The sequence below is a fragment of the Canis lupus genome, chromosome 18 (genome assembly GCF_003254725.2).
Source record: "Canis lupus dingo isolate Sandy chromosome 18, ASM325472v2, whole genome shotgun sequence".
In the NCBI taxonomy this organism is placed as follows: domain Eukaryota; kingdom Metazoa; phylum Chordata; class Mammalia; order Carnivora; family Canidae; genus Canis; species Canis lupus.
The window spans coordinates 54,887,269-54,908,134 of NC_064260.1; the positions used below are offsets into that span (position 1 = coordinate 54,887,269).

The 20,866-nt window shown below is 55.8% G+C and overlaps 1 protein-coding gene across 3 annotated transcripts; it reads right to left on the minus strand.

The window, feature by feature from the left end:
- Nucleotides 1-8,275: 8,275 nt before the first annotated feature.
- On the minus strand, nucleotides 8,276-16,482 carry PPP1R32 (protein phosphatase 1 regulatory subunit 32). 3 transcript variants are annotated; one of them, XM_025446326.3, is made up of 14 exons: nucleotides 16,167-16,479; nucleotides 15,506-15,643; nucleotides 14,964-15,081; nucleotides 14,547-14,700; nucleotides 13,418-13,546; nucleotides 12,751-12,814; nucleotides 12,167-12,279; nucleotides 11,748-11,807; nucleotides 11,520-11,606; nucleotides 11,072-11,185; nucleotides 10,885-10,979; nucleotides 9,060-9,224; nucleotides 8,529-8,610; nucleotides 8,276-8,381 (listed from the first exon to the last, which is right to left on the minus strand). In XM_025446326.3, the coding sequence occupies exons 2-13, from the start codon at nucleotides 15,612-15,614 to the stop codon at nucleotides 8,541-8,543; spliced, it is 1,278 nt and encodes a 425-aa protein (XP_025302111.1). In that variant the 5' UTR covers nucleotides 15,615-15,643; nucleotides 16,167-16,479; the 3' UTR covers nucleotides 8,276-8,381; nucleotides 8,529-8,540. The 3 variants fall into 3 exon arrangements, with proteins under 3 accessions (XP_025302111.1, XP_035557782.1, XP_048952489.1); XM_035701889.2 differs by lacking the exon at nucleotides 11,748-11,807 and having other exon boundaries at nucleotides 16,167-16,482; XM_049096532.1 differs by lacking the exon at nucleotides 15,506-15,643 and having other exon boundaries at nucleotides 16,167-16,478.
- Between the last annotated feature and the right edge of the window lie 4,384 nt (nucleotides 16,483-20,866).

The following is a 20,866-nucleotide window of genomic DNA, read 5'->3' on the forward strand; positions in this document are numbered from 1 at the left end:
CAGGCAGTCTCCGACCCGTTGTTAGACCAGGGCCCGTCAATAGGTAGCCAAACTCATGAGGCTAGCTCAGCCCTTGCCAACCTGCTCCCCAGACTCCCTTGAAACTAGAGCCTAGACATGCCCTGAGGATCACATTCCCCTGGAACTTGAGCTCTGAGAGTGACCTGCCTGGTTCGTTGAAAGGTGAGACTTCTCCTTTGTCCCTTCCAAGGACACCAGAGGTAGCGCAAAAGAGGCCATGAGAGCGAAGGCTGCACCTCCCTGCCATGGACAGGAACCTGATCTTTCTAATGGGTTCTGGCCATGAAAGCTCCTTCTCCCAAGAAGCAGCCACAGTGGTCATGGCTAGCAGCTGCCCTTATGTTAATACGTTCCTAGATCTGTGGTCAAGGCTGGATCTGTTGTTCTGAAACGGACTATAGACCCGGGTCTCAATGGGGACCGCCAAAAACTTGCATGGCCCCCCCCTTCCCTGTGGCTTGGGCTGCTGAGGGTCTCGACTTCTGTTTCCCTCTTCTTCCCAAGCACTCAGCCCAACTACTTCTCCCAGGCCAAGGAGGTGGGGCCTGGACCCTCATTGGGCTAGTGGAGGTGGGCAGGTGATATATGCCACATCCACACACAATCCTCTACTTTTTGATTTTCTGCAGTATTAAAGGTGGAAAAGCTGGATCCTCAAGTCACCACTTAGAGCTGAGTGACCTGACCCACATTAAAGTGTCAGGTGAATGAGAAATACAGTTTTTTAAAGAGATTTTATTTATTTTTATGAGCGAGAGACAGAGAGCACTAGGGGGCAGAGGGAGAAGCAGGCTTCCCGCTGAGCAGGGAGCCCAGTGCAGTTAGATCCCAGGACCCTGGGATCATTACCTGAGCTGAACTCAGACACTTACCCAACTGAGCCACCTAGGCGCCCCAAAATGTTAAAATTTTATTTTATTTATTTTTTTAAAAAATATTTTATTTATTTATTTATTCATGATTGACACAGAGAGAGGCAGAGACACAGGCAGAGGGAGAAGCAGGCTCCATGCAGGGAGCCCGACATAGGACTCAATCCCGGGTCTCCAGGATCACACTCTGGGCTGAAGGCGGCGCTAAACCGCTGAGCCACCCGGGCTGCCCAAAATATTAACATTTTAAATGAAGATAGGAAAAAATAAATAAATAAATAAATAAATAAATAAATAAATAAATAAATAAATGAAGATAGGATCAGTATCAGTGCTGAACCCTCACTGGGCTAGTGGAGGTGAACAGTATCGGAGCCTTTGGCAAAAGGAACAATTAGTAGTAGTCAACCTGTCTTTATTAAAATGTTATTTTGTTCATTGTGAATTTTTTGCATTCACTCTTATTTTTTTTTAAGTAATTGCATTAAACTATTATCTTGATTGCTGAGTTTTTCGGCACTTCTCTGAATTTTGTGCCTGGTAAAGGCCTCCCTCACCTCACCCTAGTTCTGGCCCTGGAACAGGGTCAGTCACCCACCCTTGAAGAGTTATCATGAAGCGTCAGTGAGTAATACAGGACCTGGGGATTGTCGTTCTGAGATATTAAGTGATGCTCCACCGTGGACAACTTTCAACATATCCATTCCCATCCGTCAGACACTAAGTTGGCTTCCTATATTCCAGCTCTCCAGGGGAAATCAGAACAAAGAGTCAATTCCTTGGCTTTGAGTTGCAAGAGAGGCTTTGAAACCCAGAGTTCAGACTCTAGCCATGCCAGAGCTGGGTTGAGAGAGACACATTTTTTGAAGGTCCAAAAGCTTGGCTTTGAACTTGGCGAGAAGAGAGCTAATGCTATAAGCCCTAGAGTGGGGAAACGTGTCATCGCAGGAGCTTGGATCCCACCCAAAAAGAGATAAAGTCTTAACTGGTAGGTGGGAAAGAAGAGGCAGAGCAACACCCCTACAGATGGATAGCCTGTCAAGGAGCTCGGGCACCACCTGCTCTGGACTGAGGCAGAAGGTGGCATGAAAAACATCCCAGGTACCCATAGGGGACACCAGGGCAGAAGGAATCTGTCCTTGCCTCGCGACATGTGGCCTAAGAATGCAAGAGGCCTCCCATAAACCCCGCTGCCTCTATGGAAAAGCCTCAATAGAGTAGAAATTAAGGTGAGCTAGCCTCTCCCCTGAATCCTTTATGCTCCCCTATATCACGAGGGAGAACATCCAGAAGTTTCTGCACCTCTGGGATGGACTTGGGGTGCTTGACAGCAACTGATGGACCTGGAGGGGCTGCCTATGTGCTCCAGCTGGAGGGTTGTTTGCATTACCCTGGCAACCAGAGGTCAGAGGGTCATAGTTTCTTCCAGGAGAACACATTGTGGATTGACCACAACCTATGAAGATCACACATCTGGGGACGCCTGAGTGGCTCAGCAGTTGAGCATCTGCCTTCAGCTCAGGGCCTGATCCTGGAGACCCCGGGATCGAGTCCCGCATTGGGCTCCCTGCATGGAGCCTGCTTCTCCCTTTGCCTGTGTCTCTGCCTCTCTCTCTGTGTCTCTCATGAATAAATAAATAAGTTCTTTAAAAAAAAAAAAAAAAGATCACACGTCTGAGGGGGGTTCCACATAGATGGATGCCTCTCCCCCAAGAGCAAGCTCCACACCATCCTAGGGAGAAGGACTTGCAAGGGAAGAGGGGCAGAACTCCTGATTTCGTGGGATTTGAGTCTTGAATGAATAACTTAAATTCAAACGGGATGAGGAAGTTGGTGGATGTCTTTGTTAAGTTCAGGTACAGAATGAGCAGCGTACGTTCCTGAGCTCCTGACTGTGTGTCCGTGAAATCCACAGTGGCTGTGCACACAGCTGAGCAGCTGCTGCCGTGCACCCTGCAAGCTGGGTGCACATGTAGGACCTGGGAGCCACCCATCAGACGCACCCACCCCTGATGTGGAATCGGCAACGAGAGACACAGAGCAGAACCGACTGAGCAGGATCCCTTCCAAGGCTGGGTGGGGGCAAGGGGCAGCAGGACTAGTGTCCAGTGGCCGGTGGTGGGGGAGACATGCCCAGGCTCATGGGACCGTTGTGGTCACCATCTTTGGCTGGATAGGCTCTCAGCTTTGCTCTCGGTTCTACCTGAAGATCTGTGAGCTCTGAAATCCTTTTAATAAATTCCTCTTCTGCTTACATCAGCTAAAGTCTGTTGCTTGCAAAGAGCTCTGACCGCTACCCCATGTGATCAGACTTCAGCCTGAGAACAGTAGGAGAGCCACATGATCACAGTGGAGGGTCCACTGTCCCATGCCACAGGGGTTTACTGTGACACTTAGGAGTGCCCACACCGCCAGGTGCCTTGTGGATGCTCGAATTCAGTTTGCCTATGTTCTTCAGAACTAGCCTCCACCCCTGGTGCCAGAGCCCTCCGGGAGAACATGGCTCTGCTGCAAGTCTCTTACCATAGAGACTGTACCTTGTCATTGAGGCCTCAGTAAGGATGTTGGGGTCCAGAGCCCCTTAGTCTCTCCTAAATAGCACTCCTGGTATGCTGAAGCATCTCACCCAGGCTCTCTCTCTTAGGATAGGTGGGCTAGACTGATGCCTCTCCGACCTGTCCTTTAACCTGGGGACCTCAGAAGACACACACTCACACTCACAGACATCCCTTCTTCAGGAAAAGAAAACAAAGCACCCTGTTTTGCTAACTGCCAATGCGATGACTGGCTCTCCCAGGGAAGCTTCTGGACCCCCCACTGATGCCTGCTCAAGAGCCCCATTTCAGCCATGTGATGATGGGAAAGACCTTTGTTCAGAGCACAGACAGCTGAGTATGAGCACACCAAGCTGTGTGGCTTTGGAGGCTGCTTCATCTCTGGCCCAGATTAACTGGTGATAGATCACAAAGGTCTTTCCAGGAGTGAAGTTTGATGATCCCAAGAACTTCCCTGGCAGAGCCCTGTCTGTAGCAGCGTCTCTTGAGATGCACAGGGTATCTCGGTGCCTGGGAGGCCCAGCAGACTGTCCTCTGACCTTGAACTGAGGCCTGCAGTGGGAGGAATCTCCTGCATCTGACTCCTCCTCTACCCTTGCATATTTGGCTCTTCGGAAAATTTCCAGGAGAATGGGTGGCCTTCCAGATGGTCAGAGAGGAAAGTGGAGATCAGATTTTCATGTTCAGGCCTTCCATCTGTCTGGGTGTGGCAAACCCACCATCCTCCCCATGCAGGCTTCCTGCTACCCTCCATACATACACACTGGGGCCTCCAGGTCCACAGACAGATGCCTTTCCTCAGCTGGCCAGCTGTCAAGTCCATGAGCTGGTGGCACCACATGTCACCACCTGACCTGGGCCAGATGGTACCTGTCAACATCAGCTGCCACAACGCTGTGACAGGCAGCAGTCTCACATGCGTCTGTGTGCATCAGAAGTGGGGCCCAAGAGCGTGGCATTCAGATTTCTCCCCATCCTGCTGTCCCATCAGCCCCCGGGGCTCCACACCCCCACACCACTGCTGTCAGTGCAGCACCCACCTGTGTCCCCAAAACTTCCCCGGAGGGAGCCCCCTCCATGTTCTTGCTGAAAAGAGGAAGACCCACGGAATATTCCCAGCACCCAGCAGGCTGTGGGGGCTTAATAAAGCTAATCATTGTCATTGTACACCTCAGAACGGTTTCCAAAGTATCTGTGGGGAGGAGGAGCAGCTTTTGGTAGCAGCTACGATCAGCACCCACTCACCTCCACGCCCCAAGCCTGGCTTCCAGGTGAAGGCAGAGGCAGGCTGCTTCCAGGAGAACCTGACAGAAGTTGGCTTCGGAGACATGACAGGGCAGCCTTGGCCTCTAGGCCATGGATTACCTTACCCAGGAGGGCACTGCTCCCGGGCAAGGGTCCTGAGGAGGCCTGTCTGGGGCGAAGCAGCAGACGAAGGCCAGGCCCTGTGACTATCTCAGGTCCCCACTCCTACCTGGGCCTCTGTTGCCTCTGCTCCAGCATCAAGGCAGCCACCAGTCTCCAGCTGAGCACTTTATACCCATCATCTTATTTCACCCAAGGCTTGGGTCCTGCTATCCACGGCAGCTCAGACTGGTCCGGGGGCCTCCACAGCTGGAGGCAGGGGGCAGCCTCGGGCGTGGAAAGCCAGGAGTGATCCCAGGCGGTCTGACTCCAGAGCTCAGGGAGAAGAAAGGACACTGGGTGGATGCTGGCTGGGGCCAGACCAAGGACGAGTCTCAGAAGGGCAAGGGGATGGGGCCCACAGTATCCATGTCCCCACTTACCTGGCAGCACAGGGTGGGAGTGACAGGCCAGAGGCCTTCACTTCCATGGGGTTTCAGTAACCTGAGTGGTCACAGGATGGGAAGTCTCCATCCCTCCTGTCGTGGGAACACAGAGGGGATTGCACAGACCCTGTCTTGGTCTCAGGGGTCTGTGGGGGTCAAGGTTGGGATGTGAGGCCCTTGGGACCCTACAAGAGAGTGTGGCTGGGGTCGGTCAGAGGCTGGGCATGATGTGAGAGCAAGAGGGCACATATAGAGGGAAGGGGTGGCCTGGAGGCTTGAAGCACAGGGTCCTGTGGGGTCACAGTTGTGACATCCAGGCAAGTGGGGGTGGGCACAGCAGGGCCTCAGCTGCCAGCCTGTGCATATGCAGGGAGCCTGCATGGCTGACTTCCTGTGGCCAAGGCTGGTGACACCTAGAAGCCCAAATTTGGGGCTTCCTTCCTTCCTTCTGTTGTTTCCTCCCTCCTTCCCTCCCTGTCTCCCTCCCTCTCTCCCTCCTTCCTTCCTTCTTTCTTTCCTTCTGCAATATTTACTCAACACCTGCAAATGTGCCAAGCACTGTCTGGGCTTTGGAGTCGCAGCTGTGAACAAGACAGACATGTGCCTTGTTGAGTCCCATAGCCGGGGAGGAGGACAGACCTCCTCCTGGTGGTAGTCAAGACCCCTGAAACCTAGCCAAGTCCCTTTCCCTGTGGGGTTGCCCACCTCACAGCCTTACTTGTCCCCGGCCCCCTGGCATCCTGCCAAGCCTTAAGCTGGCCCCTGTGCTGAGTCCTCACCTGCAGGTTGGCTTTCTTCAGCGCCCACAACTGACCATGCTGCCCATTTCAAGGTCTGGCTCACACCTGCCCTCTCCCGCAGGGCCTGCCCTAACTCAGTGGGGTGGTCAGAGGTCAGGAAGGCAGGTGTGACTCGGAGGCGACTCGCAACCCCACCAAGCAGGAGATCCAGAACTGCCTAAGACAGGCATTGGCCCCTCCCAGCTCCCCTTCCTGCTCCCACCTGCCCTGGGTCACCGGGTCCTCACACAGTCCCTTGGGTTGGGGCCCAGGATCCAAACAGGCAGGCAAGGTTGGGCTGCCTGGAAAGAGGCCACAGGGGACAAAGGCAGGGGCTAAAGGAAAGAGAGGGTGTTGCTCAGCCCCACCTCCCCCTCCGGTGGGGTCCCTCCAACTCAGGATACATCATGGGGCAGCCCAGCTCACATGCCTGGAAACAGGGTGCAGGACAATGGGAGGGGGAGGGGACTGAGAAAGGCTGTATGAGGCTCCTGGGTCCCCGACACCCTATCCTCTACCGAGCCAGACAGAGGAGAGGGGAGCAGAAACATGAGCTATAACAAGACAGTGGTGGAAGGACGTGGAGACGTCAAGTGGGGGGTGTGCGTGTCTGTCTGTCCTGTCTCTGTATGTCTGCTTGGGTGTGTCTAAGCATGTTGCTGTGTCTGCAGGTCTGCCTCTGCGTGTGTGCATCTGTACAGACCAGCATTTGAGTGTTTATGCGAAGATCTGCGCATCTGTGTGTGTTTGCATCTGCCTATGTGTGTGTTGCATTGTATGTGCTCAAGCGGGGGCATTTATGTGTCCAAATGGATTAGTGTGCACACATCTCCAGGGGTCCCCTGCCCCAGCTCATCGTGGCCAGGCCACTGTTGGGACCTGGCCCAGTGGGCAGATCTCTGGATCTCTCACTGGGTAACTCACCCACAGTGCTGGAGGCCACGGAGCAGCAGGAGCCACCCACGGTCTGTGGGGCTGTCACTGGGTCCTGAGTCTGGCTGGGATTGCAACCGAGAGACTCTATGTCCCCTGCTTCCCCCTCCTCCAGGGCTGGAGCCAGCTGGAGCCACCCACATCCCACATGGAGCCCCAGCCAGGCCGAGCGAGGACAGCCCCCAGGCCTGCCGTTCAAGAAGGCTGGTACACCTGGGCCCCGGGGCCAGCGGCACTGCCCCACAAACACCCACTGGGGGGGCGGGAAGCAGCTAGACCACTGCTGCCCCCCTGCAGGCAGGCTGGCCTGGAAGGTGCTGAAGACATCTCAGCCTTGGGTGGCTGCTGCCTCTCTGCCCATAGGACCTCAAGCAACTCGTGGGATCTTTCTGGGTCCAGGTTCCCCTTTATAAAATGCGGAGCTGGCACCGGCAGGGCCACAGCATACAGTTGTGTAGTTGTACACTGTGTAAATGCACCCGGTAGAGGTGACGGAAGACATTGAGAGGCAGCCCAGGTTCTGCCTCGTAGGCTGAGGCCCTGGTGTCTGGCTGCAGCATCTGGAGGAAGGGATGCATCCTTCCCACAAGAAGTCTACTCTTCAGATACTCTGCTTGGGGGGAGGGCGATGCCTTGTTTTAATTCTCACAAAAGGGCTTCTCTAACACCAGCCCTTTCAGCCAGCCCCCAGCCCTCCCTGCGGCAGTGTCCAGGTGTCCATCCATCACAGACCCTTGTCAGTCTGTCTCTGGAGAGGGATCTCTGTGAGTGCCTGCCCCTCTGTGCTCTTTCTCCTTTAAACCATCAACATGGGACCCAGAAGGGCCCTGGAAGGACCACTCTGATCCCTCTGCCCCCATTTTATAGAACAGAACACTGATGGGACACCTGGGTGGCTCAGCGGTTGAGCGTCTGCTTTTTGGCTCAGGGCGTGATCCTGGTCCCAGGATCAAGTCCCGCGTCAGGCTTCCTCCGGGGAGCCTGCTTCTCTCTCCCTGTGTCTCTGTCTCTCTCTCTGTATCTCTCATAAATAAATAAATAAATACACACTGAGTCCCCTCGAGCCCCCTTTGCCCCCCTCTACCTCCCTCTACCACTCCCCACTCTGTCCCCCCAGCTTCCTGCCAGGGCTTCCTGCCTTCCCCAGCACAGGCTGTAGGAGACCCCCTGACAGGAGAGGAATCTGCATCTTTGTCCACATGTCATGGTGAGTCCAGCTGGACCTCCCCGACTCCAAAAGTGGCCCCGGCCCCTCCCCTCCTGCACTCTCGCCCTACTACCCCGTCCTTTTCCCAGGTCCCCTTGCCAGTGACTAGACACACTGGTCCACTTCGTGGCTCTTTATTTCACTAGGAAAGTAGCCAGGGGAGTCCCAGCAGGGCAGGATGGGGATGGGACAGTAGTTGGCTCCTGTCTGTTGGGTTAGCAAACCTGTGGGGAACAGAGATGTGGCCGGAGGTTTTCCAGGGTGGTTCTCACTCCCCCACCCCAACAGGCCCTCATCTCCCAGCCCTGGCTCTGAGGCTGGGGACCTAGCAGGGCTTGCTTGCCCTAGGGCCCATGCAGGGAGCCCCTTACCCAGCCTCGGGTTCAGTTTGGTGTTGTGAAGCGGCTGCTATGAGACTCAGCTCGGTAGAAGGGGTCTGCAGAGGTCAGGGGTCTGCAGGGAGGAGAGGGGTGCAGGTGAGGGGGACGTGGGGCAAGGTTGGATCTTCCCTCTGCCTGCCCCTCCCCTGGGGCAGCCCTCAGCGAGGTCAGCCAAGCCGCAAACATTCTTTGCCTGACAACTCTGGGCCATTGTCTTAGAAATGTCATTTTTGAGGAACCGAATTGAGCAGAAAGGAGTCAGAGTGGAGCAGAACCACAGTGTCCTCAGCCTTGTTTCCACCCGCCCTGCAGCCTGGCGGGGAGCAGGTGTGGAGCAGGCCTCTGGGACCGGAATGAGGCACAGGCGTGTAGGGGGCAGCCCTGCAGAGGAAGGGGGCACTGGGGAGCCCAGGGGAGGAGCAGGGAAAGCAGCAAACAAGCCAGAGAGAGGGAACGGGCCTCTCGGACAGCCAGGGAGAAGCCTATGCCACAAAGGACAGAGTAGGAGGGAGGGCCGGCTACCTGCCCACGTGGGGGTGCAGGCGCCGAAGGCTCTCCATGCGGTTGGGAGTGGGCTCCGTGCGGGTGACTGGCTGGTTGAGGGCATAGCCTCCAGGCTTCTGCGGCTGGATGCCACCTCGAGTCCAGCCTTCTCGGTCCAGACCCTTGGGGATATTCTCAAAGTACCTGCAGCAAAGCGGGGGGTGGGGGGGATGCCGGCTGTCAGCTGGCCTCTGCCCATCTCGGCAGTCTCTGCCCTTCTTGGGCAGGAAGCTTGGCTCCAGCAGAGCACAGGTGGCCTCAGATCCTCCTGCCTCCCTGATGGCCTCCCTGATCCTGCCTGTGCTGCGCCTTCTGCCAGGCACTCCCTGAGCCCCCCTCCCTTTGCGGACCCTCCCCGGGAAGCCCATCCTGGCTCTGCCTGCCACCCATCCCCCCCCCGCCCTCCACCCCCCACCCCCCACCCTGAGCTACATGGGCCTGCCTGGTGCTGTGCCAGCCTGCACTCTGGAGCAGAAAGGACTGCTTGTGGGCCGCCTCCCTCCCTGGCCTGTGAACTTCTCAGGGGTGAGGAGGGGAGACCCTGTCTCATTCATTTCTCTCTAGGCATTCACTTTGCTTCTGTTTTGCTGCTATTCACTGAGCACTGGGCTGGGCTCCGAAAGGGCCAAGACGAGGAAGATGTGGGCCTTGCCCTTGTGCTTATGAAGGGGGCCTTGCAGAGAGAGAAACAAGGGCCGGAGCTGCACTGCCTGACACCTGGCAGGAGCTCCAGAAAGCCGAGGGGCTGGTGGGAGAAGGACCCCATAGACGTGGCTGGGGCTGAGGGTCTGCCAGAGCCACAGGAGGGGGCTTTGCCTAGGGAGCTGCAGGGACACAGTTGTCCCCTGACACCCCGCAGAGTCTCTGTGCCTCCCCCTCGCTCCTCATGGGAAGTAGAGCAGCCATGTGTGTCACAGCTCTGCGGCGTGGCTCGGGCGCCACTTCTCCCATCTGAACCTCAAGGTCCCCATCCCAAAGAGGGAGGCTAGCCCCAAGGATGGAGGCAACTTGGGAGACCAAGGAGTTGGGAGCCAGTGAGGAACAGGTGACACATGCTGACAGATGACAGAGTAATTAATTATACCTCCTTTAGCCCACTCCTATAACCACTCCCCATCCAGTCCTGGCCCAGGGAGCCCTCCCCATGGTTCTAGGGCCACTTCCTCCTGGAAGCCCTCCTGGAGGCTCGGCAAAGAGCTTACTTTCTGGGGACTGATGACTCCACCATGGGATCCCACCACGGACTGCACCAAATATCTTAGCAGATGCCATACTGTACTGTACCACCTTGACCCCCTTCAGCCCCCTTTCTCTTCCCCTGCCCACCAGCCTGGGCATCAGTGGCCTGCACTGCATCAGAGAGAAGCACACAGGAAGGCTGGCTGCCCTTGGGCTGCTGGAGCTTGCTTTCCTAGCAATGAAGTGCCTGGGATTTTTAGGACAGCCCGTGGGGACAGCCGTTAATTAATGAGGGTATCAGGACCCTAGCTCTCTCCCCTCAACTGGGATCCTTCTGAGTTGTGTGATTGCACTGTTTTCTAGAGTCTCCCTTGGGACATCTGGTTAATAACATGCTGGCTTTGGGCTGCCTTCCCTTCCCCCCTCAACTTTCCAGCTTCCCCACACTCCCCAGGAAGAGGCTGACACTCAAATCCTTGGCTCTGGGGCTGCTTCTGGGGGGACACACATTAATCCAGTGTTGCTCTATTTCACAGGCTCTGAGCTCATCACTTGTCTCCGAGTCTGTCTGTAAAATGCATGCCAGCTTCCCAGCCCTGGATTTGGTGGGGAAGGGGGTGCTCACCCTTGGTTGTAGGTGCTCAGGTACCGATTGTCCATGTCGGGGTCATAGGGGCTCCGGACGTAGCTGGGGTTGTTAAGGCTGTACCCCGTGGGCTCCTGCACGAGAGGTACGGAGGGGACTTGTCAGGTCCAGAGCAGGTGGGAGATTTGGCCCCAGGAGAGGGGGGTGCTGGGCACCCCAGCCTCACCTTGTTCCCCACGGTCTCCCGGCCCAGCAGGGCAATGTTTGTCTGTTGTACCCGCTGTGGGGGCTGGAACTGCCGGTGGCTCATGCTGCTAGGTTCTGGGCCTGAAGGCAACACCTGCAGGGAATGGAGCCACAAGAAGGGTGGTGAGTGGCCAGGATGAGGCAGCTGGGACAGAGGGAGGGCAGGCAGAGGCACGTGTGGCCCTAACTTGCCTCCAGCCCCTGGACCTCGTCCTTCCCTCTCCAGGCACACAGAATTCCCTGGTTCAAAGACACCCATCACTTGCCAGTAACTAGGCCTTCGCCCTTCCCCGGGGGGGGGGGGGGGGTGCAAATCTCCTGATTCTTCCCATCCTTCAACGACCAAATGCCACTGCGTCCAAGGAAACTCCCTGCCCCCTCCCGTGGGAGTGCTGCTGTTCTGAGAGGCCCCCCAAAAGGCCACTCACCCTGAGGTTCAGCATCCTCTCATTCACTCGGCTGTAGCCCGTCTCCCGCTCGGATCCTCTGGCCAACACAGGCAGGAACTCGTCCCCCTAGGGCATCAGAGCAGCTGCTGGCACCAGAGCACGCTTCCTCCTCCCGCGGCCTTCCGGGTGCTGTCCTAACTGCCGCACAGAAGGACCCCGGGCTGTGGGGTCAGATAGCCTCCCCCCCGCCCCCCGGGCTCAGCTTACATGAGGGTGGGTCATGGGGAGAAAGTCGGACCTGGTGACACTCCTGCCAGGTAGGAGGACCTGGAAAGAGGACCGCAGAGACGTGTCAGCCCAGCAGAGGCAGCCGCCCCGTGTCCTGAGCCCAAAGGAGGGCTCACTGCAAGTGGGCATAATTGGGGTAACAGAGGATAGGGAAGAGTCTGGGGAGAAACAGTGCTGAGAACCAGCAGGCCAGGGCTCTTGTCCAAACTCTGGATAACCTTGGCTCTGCCTCTTCTCCTCTTTGGACCTCAGTCTTCTCATCCATAAGCTGGGTGGGGATGGACCAAAGCAGTGGTTTTTACCCACACTTCATCTGTTTGAACACAGGGCTCTGGAGCTCATATTTTGCAAAAAAACAGAAGTCACCCTGAGATGCTAGTGGCCCCAACCTGACTTACTGGGTCCCCAGGGAGGGTCTGGGAGGGCGGCTGGAAGACAATGGGGTTCTTGGGGGACTCTTCAGTGAAGCCAGTCTCTTCCTTGGCGCCAATTGATTTCTTCTGCAAGAGATCTGCAAAAGACATGTGTGTGCTGCAAAAGGGTGTGCTGCACCCCTGCCCTGACCCTGGCCACCGGCCCAACCACATGGCCCCCAAAGGCTCAGCATCCCTGCCAGTGGGGAAGGAGCTGGCCCCAAGGATCTGGACACCCGAACTATAGGATCGTGGGCAGCAGGAAGACTTCAGAGTCCAGGACAGAGAACAAGACAGGAAAAGAGAAGAGGAGAGGCAAAGGAAGGGCAGGGACTGGCAGGCTGGGAGGCAGCTGTGGTCAGGACCAACAGCCCTCCTAAGCCAGTGACTTGTTTTTTGGGGGGTCGGCACTAAGGCACAGGTCCCCAGGCTGCCTCTACATCCTTTTTCTTCCACTGGTGCCCTCTTTGTCATCTGCCAGCTCTGTCTGGAACCCCCAGTGCCTCTCCTCATGGTCAGGGGTACGAGAGTATAGTGGGAGGGAGGCATGAGCTCAGACATGTGCCTACCTGGCTGGTTGGGAGGCTCCTTGAGATACTTGGAGTTATACTCAGAGGTCATGAATCGCGGGCCCTGGAACATAGAAGGCAGAGGGCTGGGGCCCACAGGGTAGACCAGGGCCCAGGGGGCAGCTCCTCAGTCATCGGTGCTCCGGGTAGACCTGTGCAATACAGTCTGCAAAGGGAGGGCCAGTACAGCACCCCAGCACTCACCCCTCTCTGACGGGGCAGCAGAGCACCATATATTCCACCAGGGGGACGCAGTGGGACATGACAATGAAGCCCATCACATCCCACACTGGACTCCTTGTAATGAACTTGGGACCTAGGGACCCAGACAAGGCAGGGGCCCAATGCAAGGAGAGAAGCTATGGGAATAAAGTGCTCACATCACACTTCACCACCCAAAGCTTGGGGAGCCTGGATGGGTGAGGGGAGAGAAGGGGCCTCTGGGCTTCAATCCTAAAACATGGGTAAGGAAGCCCGTCACGACCACTTGGATGCTTTCTTGGAAACATCAAGTCCCATTGGCTCTCCCCAGCTTTTCTAGGTATGTAGAGCCCACATTTGGTTGGCTTCTTGGGTGAGTCGGAGCAGTACCTATCTCTAGGAGGGGGAGGAGGTGGGTCGGCCCCTCTGCCCAGCTCACAGCCCTTACTGGGGGCTGCCTACTCACATGTCCAGCGTTCTCCCACTCCAGCGAGCCCTTGCCCTGCTGCTGGTGGAGCAGGGGCATGTCTTTGGGCTCCAGCCCTGTGATGGCCTGTGCCCCATAGTCCTGGGTATCAAAATGGACCTTCCTGACCTGGGAGGAGGAAATGGCCAATCACACTCCAGGTGAGGGGGTGGCAGTCACTTCTTGACTCTGCTTCTGCCCTTGACTCCTACAGAGTACCTGTAGCCTGGGGGGTCCTTTTACAGGAAAGTCAGGTCCTGTCTCTCCTCTGCTCAGAGCCCTGCAATCTTCTTACGGCACTTGGAGTGGAACCCCATGGCCTGACAGTGACCCACAAGGACCCTAGCTCCTCACTTGGCTCCAGCCACCCACTTCCTCACTGTTCTTTGTCACATCAGATACTGGCACCTCAGGGTCCTTGCACTTGCTGTCTGCACTTCCTGGAACCCTCTTTCTCTCACATGGCTACATTTAGAGAACACTAACCTCCCTTGGGTCTTTGACTAATGTCTCCACAGCCAGCTCTTTCCCCACCCTCCTGGCTTATAGCCGCAACCATTTCAATGCAACTTCACCCCTTGCCTCTTCCCTGTTGAATTTTTCCCCAGGACTTAGCACCTTCTTATATAGATTTCAGAACATATTGCTTGAATGAATGAATGAATGAATGAATGAATGAGTGGAGTGACTTAGTATCCATTCTGCTGCCGATGCTGATGACAATGGTCATAATGATGATAGAAATGAAGATAGGGATGACGATGACAAAAGTGACTGTGACATTGATGGTGAGGATGTCATGTGGGCTTGGGGATGTGGATGGGATACTGGAGACCATGGGACGGGGTTGGGGTTGGGGTTGTGGTTGGGATGGGAGTCAGGGTGGTGGAGGTGATGGCAGCAACAGGGACAGGGATAAAAGTGGAGGGAAGGTGACGGTGCAGACGAGGATGGGGACAGAGGTGATACGGGGAGTAGGCTCCCAGCCTGCATATGGCTCCTCTGTGCCCAGGAGCTCAGCCTTGACCAACTCTTGGCAGTGCAGCTCCACCCTGTGGAGGGATCCTCACGCTCCTTCCCCCACCCCAGCTTCGGGTTCCCCCTCTCTTGGCCCTAGCCCAGCACTGACCTCTTTAGTAGGGGTCGTGGTGCTGGGCTTTTCCCGAGAGTAGCCAGAGTTGGTTTGGTGCATGTTCCAGGGCAGTGGGTATTTGCCATCAGGCACCTCCAAGGGGCGGTAACTCTGATTGGTCACCGACTGGAAATTGTGGCCAACCTGTTCCCTGAGGGTGAGGCAGGAACAGGACCCATTACCAGGGCCACCTGGAGGCTACAGTGCCCTCAAACCTCCAGCAGATGCCTCAGGAGTCTGCCTCCCTTGGGGCCCCAGGCGGGCACTGTGACCCGAGTGCCCCAGGGCCCCAGACCTGGGCCAGGCCAGGTTCTGGGTCTGCATGCAAGGAGCCTGCAGTCGGTCGGATGAGCTCCCATGAGAGCTAAGTTTCAGCAGGGGGCAGGGAGGGAGAAGGGTTTGCACAGACTGTACCCCATGGCTGGGTTGTCCAGGGCATCGAGATTGGCATGGTAGGAGACCACAGGCCGGTAACTGGATCTGTAGCCTGTGCCTTCGTGACTGCCCACGCGGGGCTTGAACTCCTCCCGACCTGCCAGAGAGGAAGCCAGGAGACAGGACAGGGCCGTGGGGCAGCGGACTGGAAGAACAGTCAGCAGGACTTCCCAGGCAGGGCTGGCAAACCTCCCAGGGGCCCAAGGTCCTCAGGATGGAGAAGGCATAGAGCCAGGGGCTGGAACACAAGCCTGGCCCTTGGACACTGTGGCAGCAAGAAGTGGAAATGACAGGGTAGACACAAGGTCGGTGTGGCAGAATCACGGATGGGGCAGCGGGACCAACCCAGCCTGCCAGCACAAGCGTGGGCACGGGCCTCGGGAGGCTCAGGGGATGGATCACTTCAGTGCTGGGGTCCCTCTGACTGTGACAGGCCAGAGGGGCTGCTCCTCACTCAGCAGGAGGGCCTCCCTGCATCCTGCCGGTGTCCTGGGACGGCTCCTGCACAAAGGTGCCCTCACCATAGGCTGTACAGTAGCTGGTGGCATAGAATTTCAGGGGATCCGTGCAGCCCCCCGAACTCATCTTCACATAAGGGGAGACAACCCCCAAGGGGAGTTTCCCCATCATGATGCCGTGGGGCAGGGCCCGGGGGTCGCCTAGGAAGGAAGCACCAGGACTCCCATTAGTTCAGTGGCCCAAAGACCCTGAGCCTGTCTCAGGCCCAGGCTACAGAGGCCACGGAGGCGAAGCTCGAACCCCACCCAGCCAGTTCCTTCCCCTCGGCCTGTCCCTCTCCACCAAGATACCCACACCCCAGACTAAAGGAAGGACTGATCATTGTCAACACACAACTCCTCTAACTCATCCCACCTTCCCCTCCACCTTATTATCTCCCCAGTTTATGGCCGAGAAAGTAAGATTCCAAGTAATGAAGGATTAGCTCATAATTGGCACTGGAGCCAGGCTTCAGGTCCAGGGTATCTCTCCCAGCTCCTGATCTTAATCCCCTCAGGGCCTCCTCTGGGGGCTGAATGGACCAACACCCTCCCATCTGGCAATTCCTAGCCTCGCCAGCTCTGGAGCTCACTCCCAACCTCAGGCTCCTTGTCTCTCCCTCAGCTCCCGGGCCTGCCCTCCTGGGTGGGGGGCCCCCCCGACCACAGCCGGCCCCACCCTCACCTGCCCTCTGCTGTGGCTCTGAGGTCTGGCGAGAGAGGCTGCAGGAGGCAGCTGCTCCAGAGCAGCCCAGGCCCTCTGGGAGGTGGCCAGGCCAGGAGAAACAGTGTGTCGCCTAGCAACTGGTGCCTAGCAACAGCGTCCCCAGCCTCTGAAGGCCTTCTAGGGCCAGGGCCCACTGAGAGGCTGACCCGGCGGGGCCGGGGCCGAGGGCAGCTGCCCAGGCAAGGTCCTGTGTTCCCGGCCCCTGCCCCAGTTGCCAGCTTCCCCAGACAGGGCTGGGCAGAGTTGCTGTGTGAGTGACAACAAATAAAAGATAATCTGGAACAATCACTCCCACTTATTAAGTATCCACTTCTCAGCAGACACTTTACATCCTTTACGGGCAGTCTTCTGAGTGGCTCCTCCGGGTGGCTATTAGTATCCTCTTCTCACATGGGGAACACGAGGCTTAGACTAGCAGTGTCTTGACTGGCCAGAGATCTCGAAAACATAAAGAGAGGAGCCAAGACTCAAAGGTGGGTGGGCCCCGATCCCACTGTAACAGCCTCTCGGTGAGGGATCCTGTTTCCTGTGTCCTGCTGGGGCCAGATTGGTGCTGAGGTCCTCCACACACATTGTTACCTCAGACAATCCCCCCAGCCACCCTGTGAGCAGGGCACTGTGATCACAAGGCCCACAAGCCCCAGCAGCTGCGAGTGGCTCAAGGCTAATGGGTCCCTGTTGATGAGAGGCCCAGCCTCTCCTGGCCCCCAATCCCTCCTCTCCACCTAGGACTGCAACAGCACCTGCCTTGTGGGGCTGAGTGGATTCAGCTCTTGGGTTTTTCAAGACTGCTGTTCTCAGCCCATTTTGCAGATGGGAAAGGTGAAGCCCAAGGACACTGCCCAGGCCTCAGAGTCAGTGAAGGATTCAAATGGGAGTGATCCAGCTCATGGCCCCTGCTCCCCCTGTGCTGGCCCATTTGCTCCACAGGAGCTTTAAGGCATGTAAGATGTCTAACAGCTGGATCTCTGGGGGGCAGAGTGGGAGTGGGGAGCCCTGATATGTAGCATTGGCCACATTTCTGTGCTCCCATCATGGCTGCTTTCAAACTACCAAGGCAAGGTCACCAAGCAGGGAGCTGCTAAGTCATACTCAGCCTCTCTGGAGCCCCCACTAGGTAGACTTTGCACCATATGGATCCAATAGTCAGAAGTGACCTCAAGACCATGGATGACAAATGTAGTACCATAACAAGGAGGTGATGACCTTGAAGTCTTTGTTACCTTTGTTTTTAATATAATTTAATAAATTGTAAGTTTATATAATTTGGTTTTTTAAGGTTTTATTTATTTGATGGAGACAGAGAGAGTATAAGTAGGGGGAGAGGCAGGCAGAGGGAGAGGGAGAAGCACGCATCCCACTGAGCAGGAAGCCCAACACAGGGCTCGATCCCAGGACCCCGGGATCACGACCAGAGCTGGAGGCAGATGCTTCACCGACTGAGCCACCCAGATGTACTTATAATTTGATTTTTACCAATGGCAGAATTTACCAACCAGTTCACAAATTTCCTGGAGGTATTGCCTTCAACTTTCACGAGCTGGTGTGTTGGCTCCAGAGCACCCCGACTCCTACGGGAAAGCAAAATGTGGGTGAAGAGGGTACCCAGGGAAGGGGGGACCCCGCCGCCCAGGAGATGCCCTTGCTGCACTCAGCCTGAAAAGCCTGGGCCTGCCAGGGACAGAGCTTGTGGCCACACCTGACCCCCACAGAGAGGCCCTGGGCTCAGAGGTGCATAGAAAAGTGGTTCCATGCAGGAGCTCAGACTCTGAAGCTCTATCACACAATAACTAAGATTCCATGTGTGTGACTTATGCCTCAGTTTCCCTGACTGGAAAATGACTCCTACCAACAGCGTGGTGGACACATAAAGCCCTTGAAATACTCTGCTCACAGTGTCTAGCAGGTGGAGAGGATGGAGGGCTCGCCTCCTGGAGGGCCCCTCAAGGGCAAAGGTGGGTAGCGCCGGCATGCTGGGGACGGTGCTGGGCCCCAGGTGCCCGGAGCACTGTGTGGGAAGGCACTCAGCTGGGAGAGGTTGTCCGGGTTTTCCTTTCAGCAGCTGGAGGTGGTGACAAGTTTGAAATAGCCGGAGGCGCTAGGGCAGAAACTCCTGAGCTGCTGAAGACAGCCTGGGCTGAAGCCCACAGAGGATGGGGAGAAATTCTGGAAGGTGTCCATTCCCAAACTCAACTCCCATTAGGTCTGGGCTCCCAGGGGCTCTTCATGGGGTTTGTTTTTTGGTTTTGTTTGTTTGTTTGTTTGTTTGTTTGTTTGGGGGTTTTTTTGCTGTGCGGCGACACCCAGCGGTAACCACGGGGAACTGCAGGAGATGCCGCAGGTGTAGCCTCCCGAGGCTGCGGGGCTCCTGGAGGGGACCAGGGAGGGGCAGAGCCCTTGCTGCCTCAGCCACAGAGCACCCTGCCCTGCCTCGCCTGCCTCCAGAACACAGGGGGCCCCACAAGGGCCGGAGCCTGCAAGGGGCAGGAGCCTGGGGGCTGCTCACCAGGTGCTGGTCCCAGCGGTAACTGAATTGCCGTGTGACTTTTGACCTCTTGTCTTGAGGCCTCAGTTTTTTTAATCTGTAAAATGAAGCAGCAGACTAAATGATCCTTCCGGATTTTAAGTGAGAAATCCAGGGCCCACTTCAGACCCTTTCCCCATAACTGTTTGCATTTATTTATTTATTTATTTATTTATTTATTTATTTTTTTAAATTAATTAATTTATTTATTTATGATAGTCACAGAGAGAGAGAGAGAGGCAGAGACACAGGCAGAGGGAGAAGCAGGCTCCATGCACCGGGAGCCCGACGTGGGATTCGATCCGGGTCTCCAGGATCGCGCCCTGGGCCAAAGGCAGGCGCTAAACCGCTGCGCCACCCAGGGATCCCATGTTTGCATTTATTAAACATTTTCCATGCAGGCTTTTCTCCATGCAGGTTCAAGGAGGGAAGAGCTTCCTAACACAGCCAACCTTCTAACAGGGGAGCCCGGTGCCCTGGCGGGCCGTGAGCTCTCTACTGCAGTGGGCATTCAAGCAGAAGTTTGAAATCACTTGAATCTGGATGACAATAATAGCAAACTCTATTGGGCTGTATTTGGTACCAGGCACTGTTCTAAGTGCTTCACATGTATCAACACACTCAAACCTCACCACAGTGAGGTGTGTTCCCTCGGGGTGGGGATAGTGTCAGCATCTGCGTTTTACAGATGAGGAAACTGAGACACCAAGAGGCCGCGTATGTCGTCTGGGGTCACACGGCTAAGGGGGAAGGGGCTGTTATTTGAATCCAGGCAGGCTGGCACTGAGGGCCAGCTGGTGGCTGCTCTGATGCTGCCTCCTGGGTTGAACTGAAGGTCCTCCAAGCTATTTTCAAAATCTGAGCTCTGATGGCTCAGTTTTCTTTTTAGAAGTCTGTGCCTCCCTTCTCCTTGCCCGTACTTCACTCCTTGGTTGGTGCTGGGCACCTCGGGGTGAAAAGGCACAGAAGAAAGGTTTAAAATCATCCAAATGGCAGAGATGACTAAGAAGTGAGAAATGGGCCTCTGGGGTGCAGCTGAGCGGGAGGGTGGGGTGGTGGGGAGAGGGGACTTGGTTATCCTTTTTTAAAAATTGTAACATACACATAAAGGTCACTACTTCAACCATTTTAAAGTGCACCATTCTGTGGCATTGACTCTGTTCATGATATTGCATGACAATCACCAGTGTCCATCTCCAGAATTTTTTCATCTCCCCAGAAACCATGCCCATGAGACACTCACTCCCCACTCCCTCATCCCCCCAGGCCCTGGCACCACTGTCTTACTCTCCTCTCTCTCTGAATTTGCCTGCTCTCGGGGACGCCTAGAAGAGGAATTATATAGTGTTTGTCCTTTTGTGTCTGGTTTATTTCAGTTAGCATCATGTCCTCAGGGTTCATCCCCATTGTAGTAGGTATCAAAAAAAATTTTTTTTTAAAGAAAGACTGAATAGTATTCCATTGTGTGGATTTACCACATGCTATTTATCCACTCATCCATGGACGGACCGTTGGTTGTTTCCATTTTGGGTTATTGTGAATAATGCCGCTATGCACACAGGCATACAAATATCTTTTTGAGGCCCTACTTTCATGTCTTCGGGGTAGATACCTAGACGTGGAACTGCTTGATCATATTAGATTTATACTTTAAAAACTTTTTTTAAAGATTTTATCTATGAGAGACACACAGAGAGACAGAGACACAGGCAGAGGGAGAAGCAGGCTCCCCACGGGGAGCCTGATGCCGGACTTGATCCCAGGACCTGGGGACCATGACCTGACGCTCAACCACTGAGCCACCCAGATGTCCCCAGATTTATACTTTGGGAGTCCCTGTGCTGGAGGCCCAGGCAGGCCCAAAGGGGATGTTGCCTGGCTTCAGGTTGGCACTGAGAAATGGCGGTGCTGGGGGCAGAGGGATTGGATCAGGTGTTGCCCCCAGGAAAAGCCTGGGTGGAGCCCTTTAGGTGAGAGGAAGGGGCAGGAGTCTCCTGTCTTGAATGAGACCAGGTCACATCCTTGCTCCTTCCTGAGCCTTTTGTAGAACATGGGTTTGAGGTCCAGCTCTGGCACAAATGGTGGTGACTTTCCCTAATTAACCACCCTTCTCTGGCCCTGGTTGCCTGTGAAA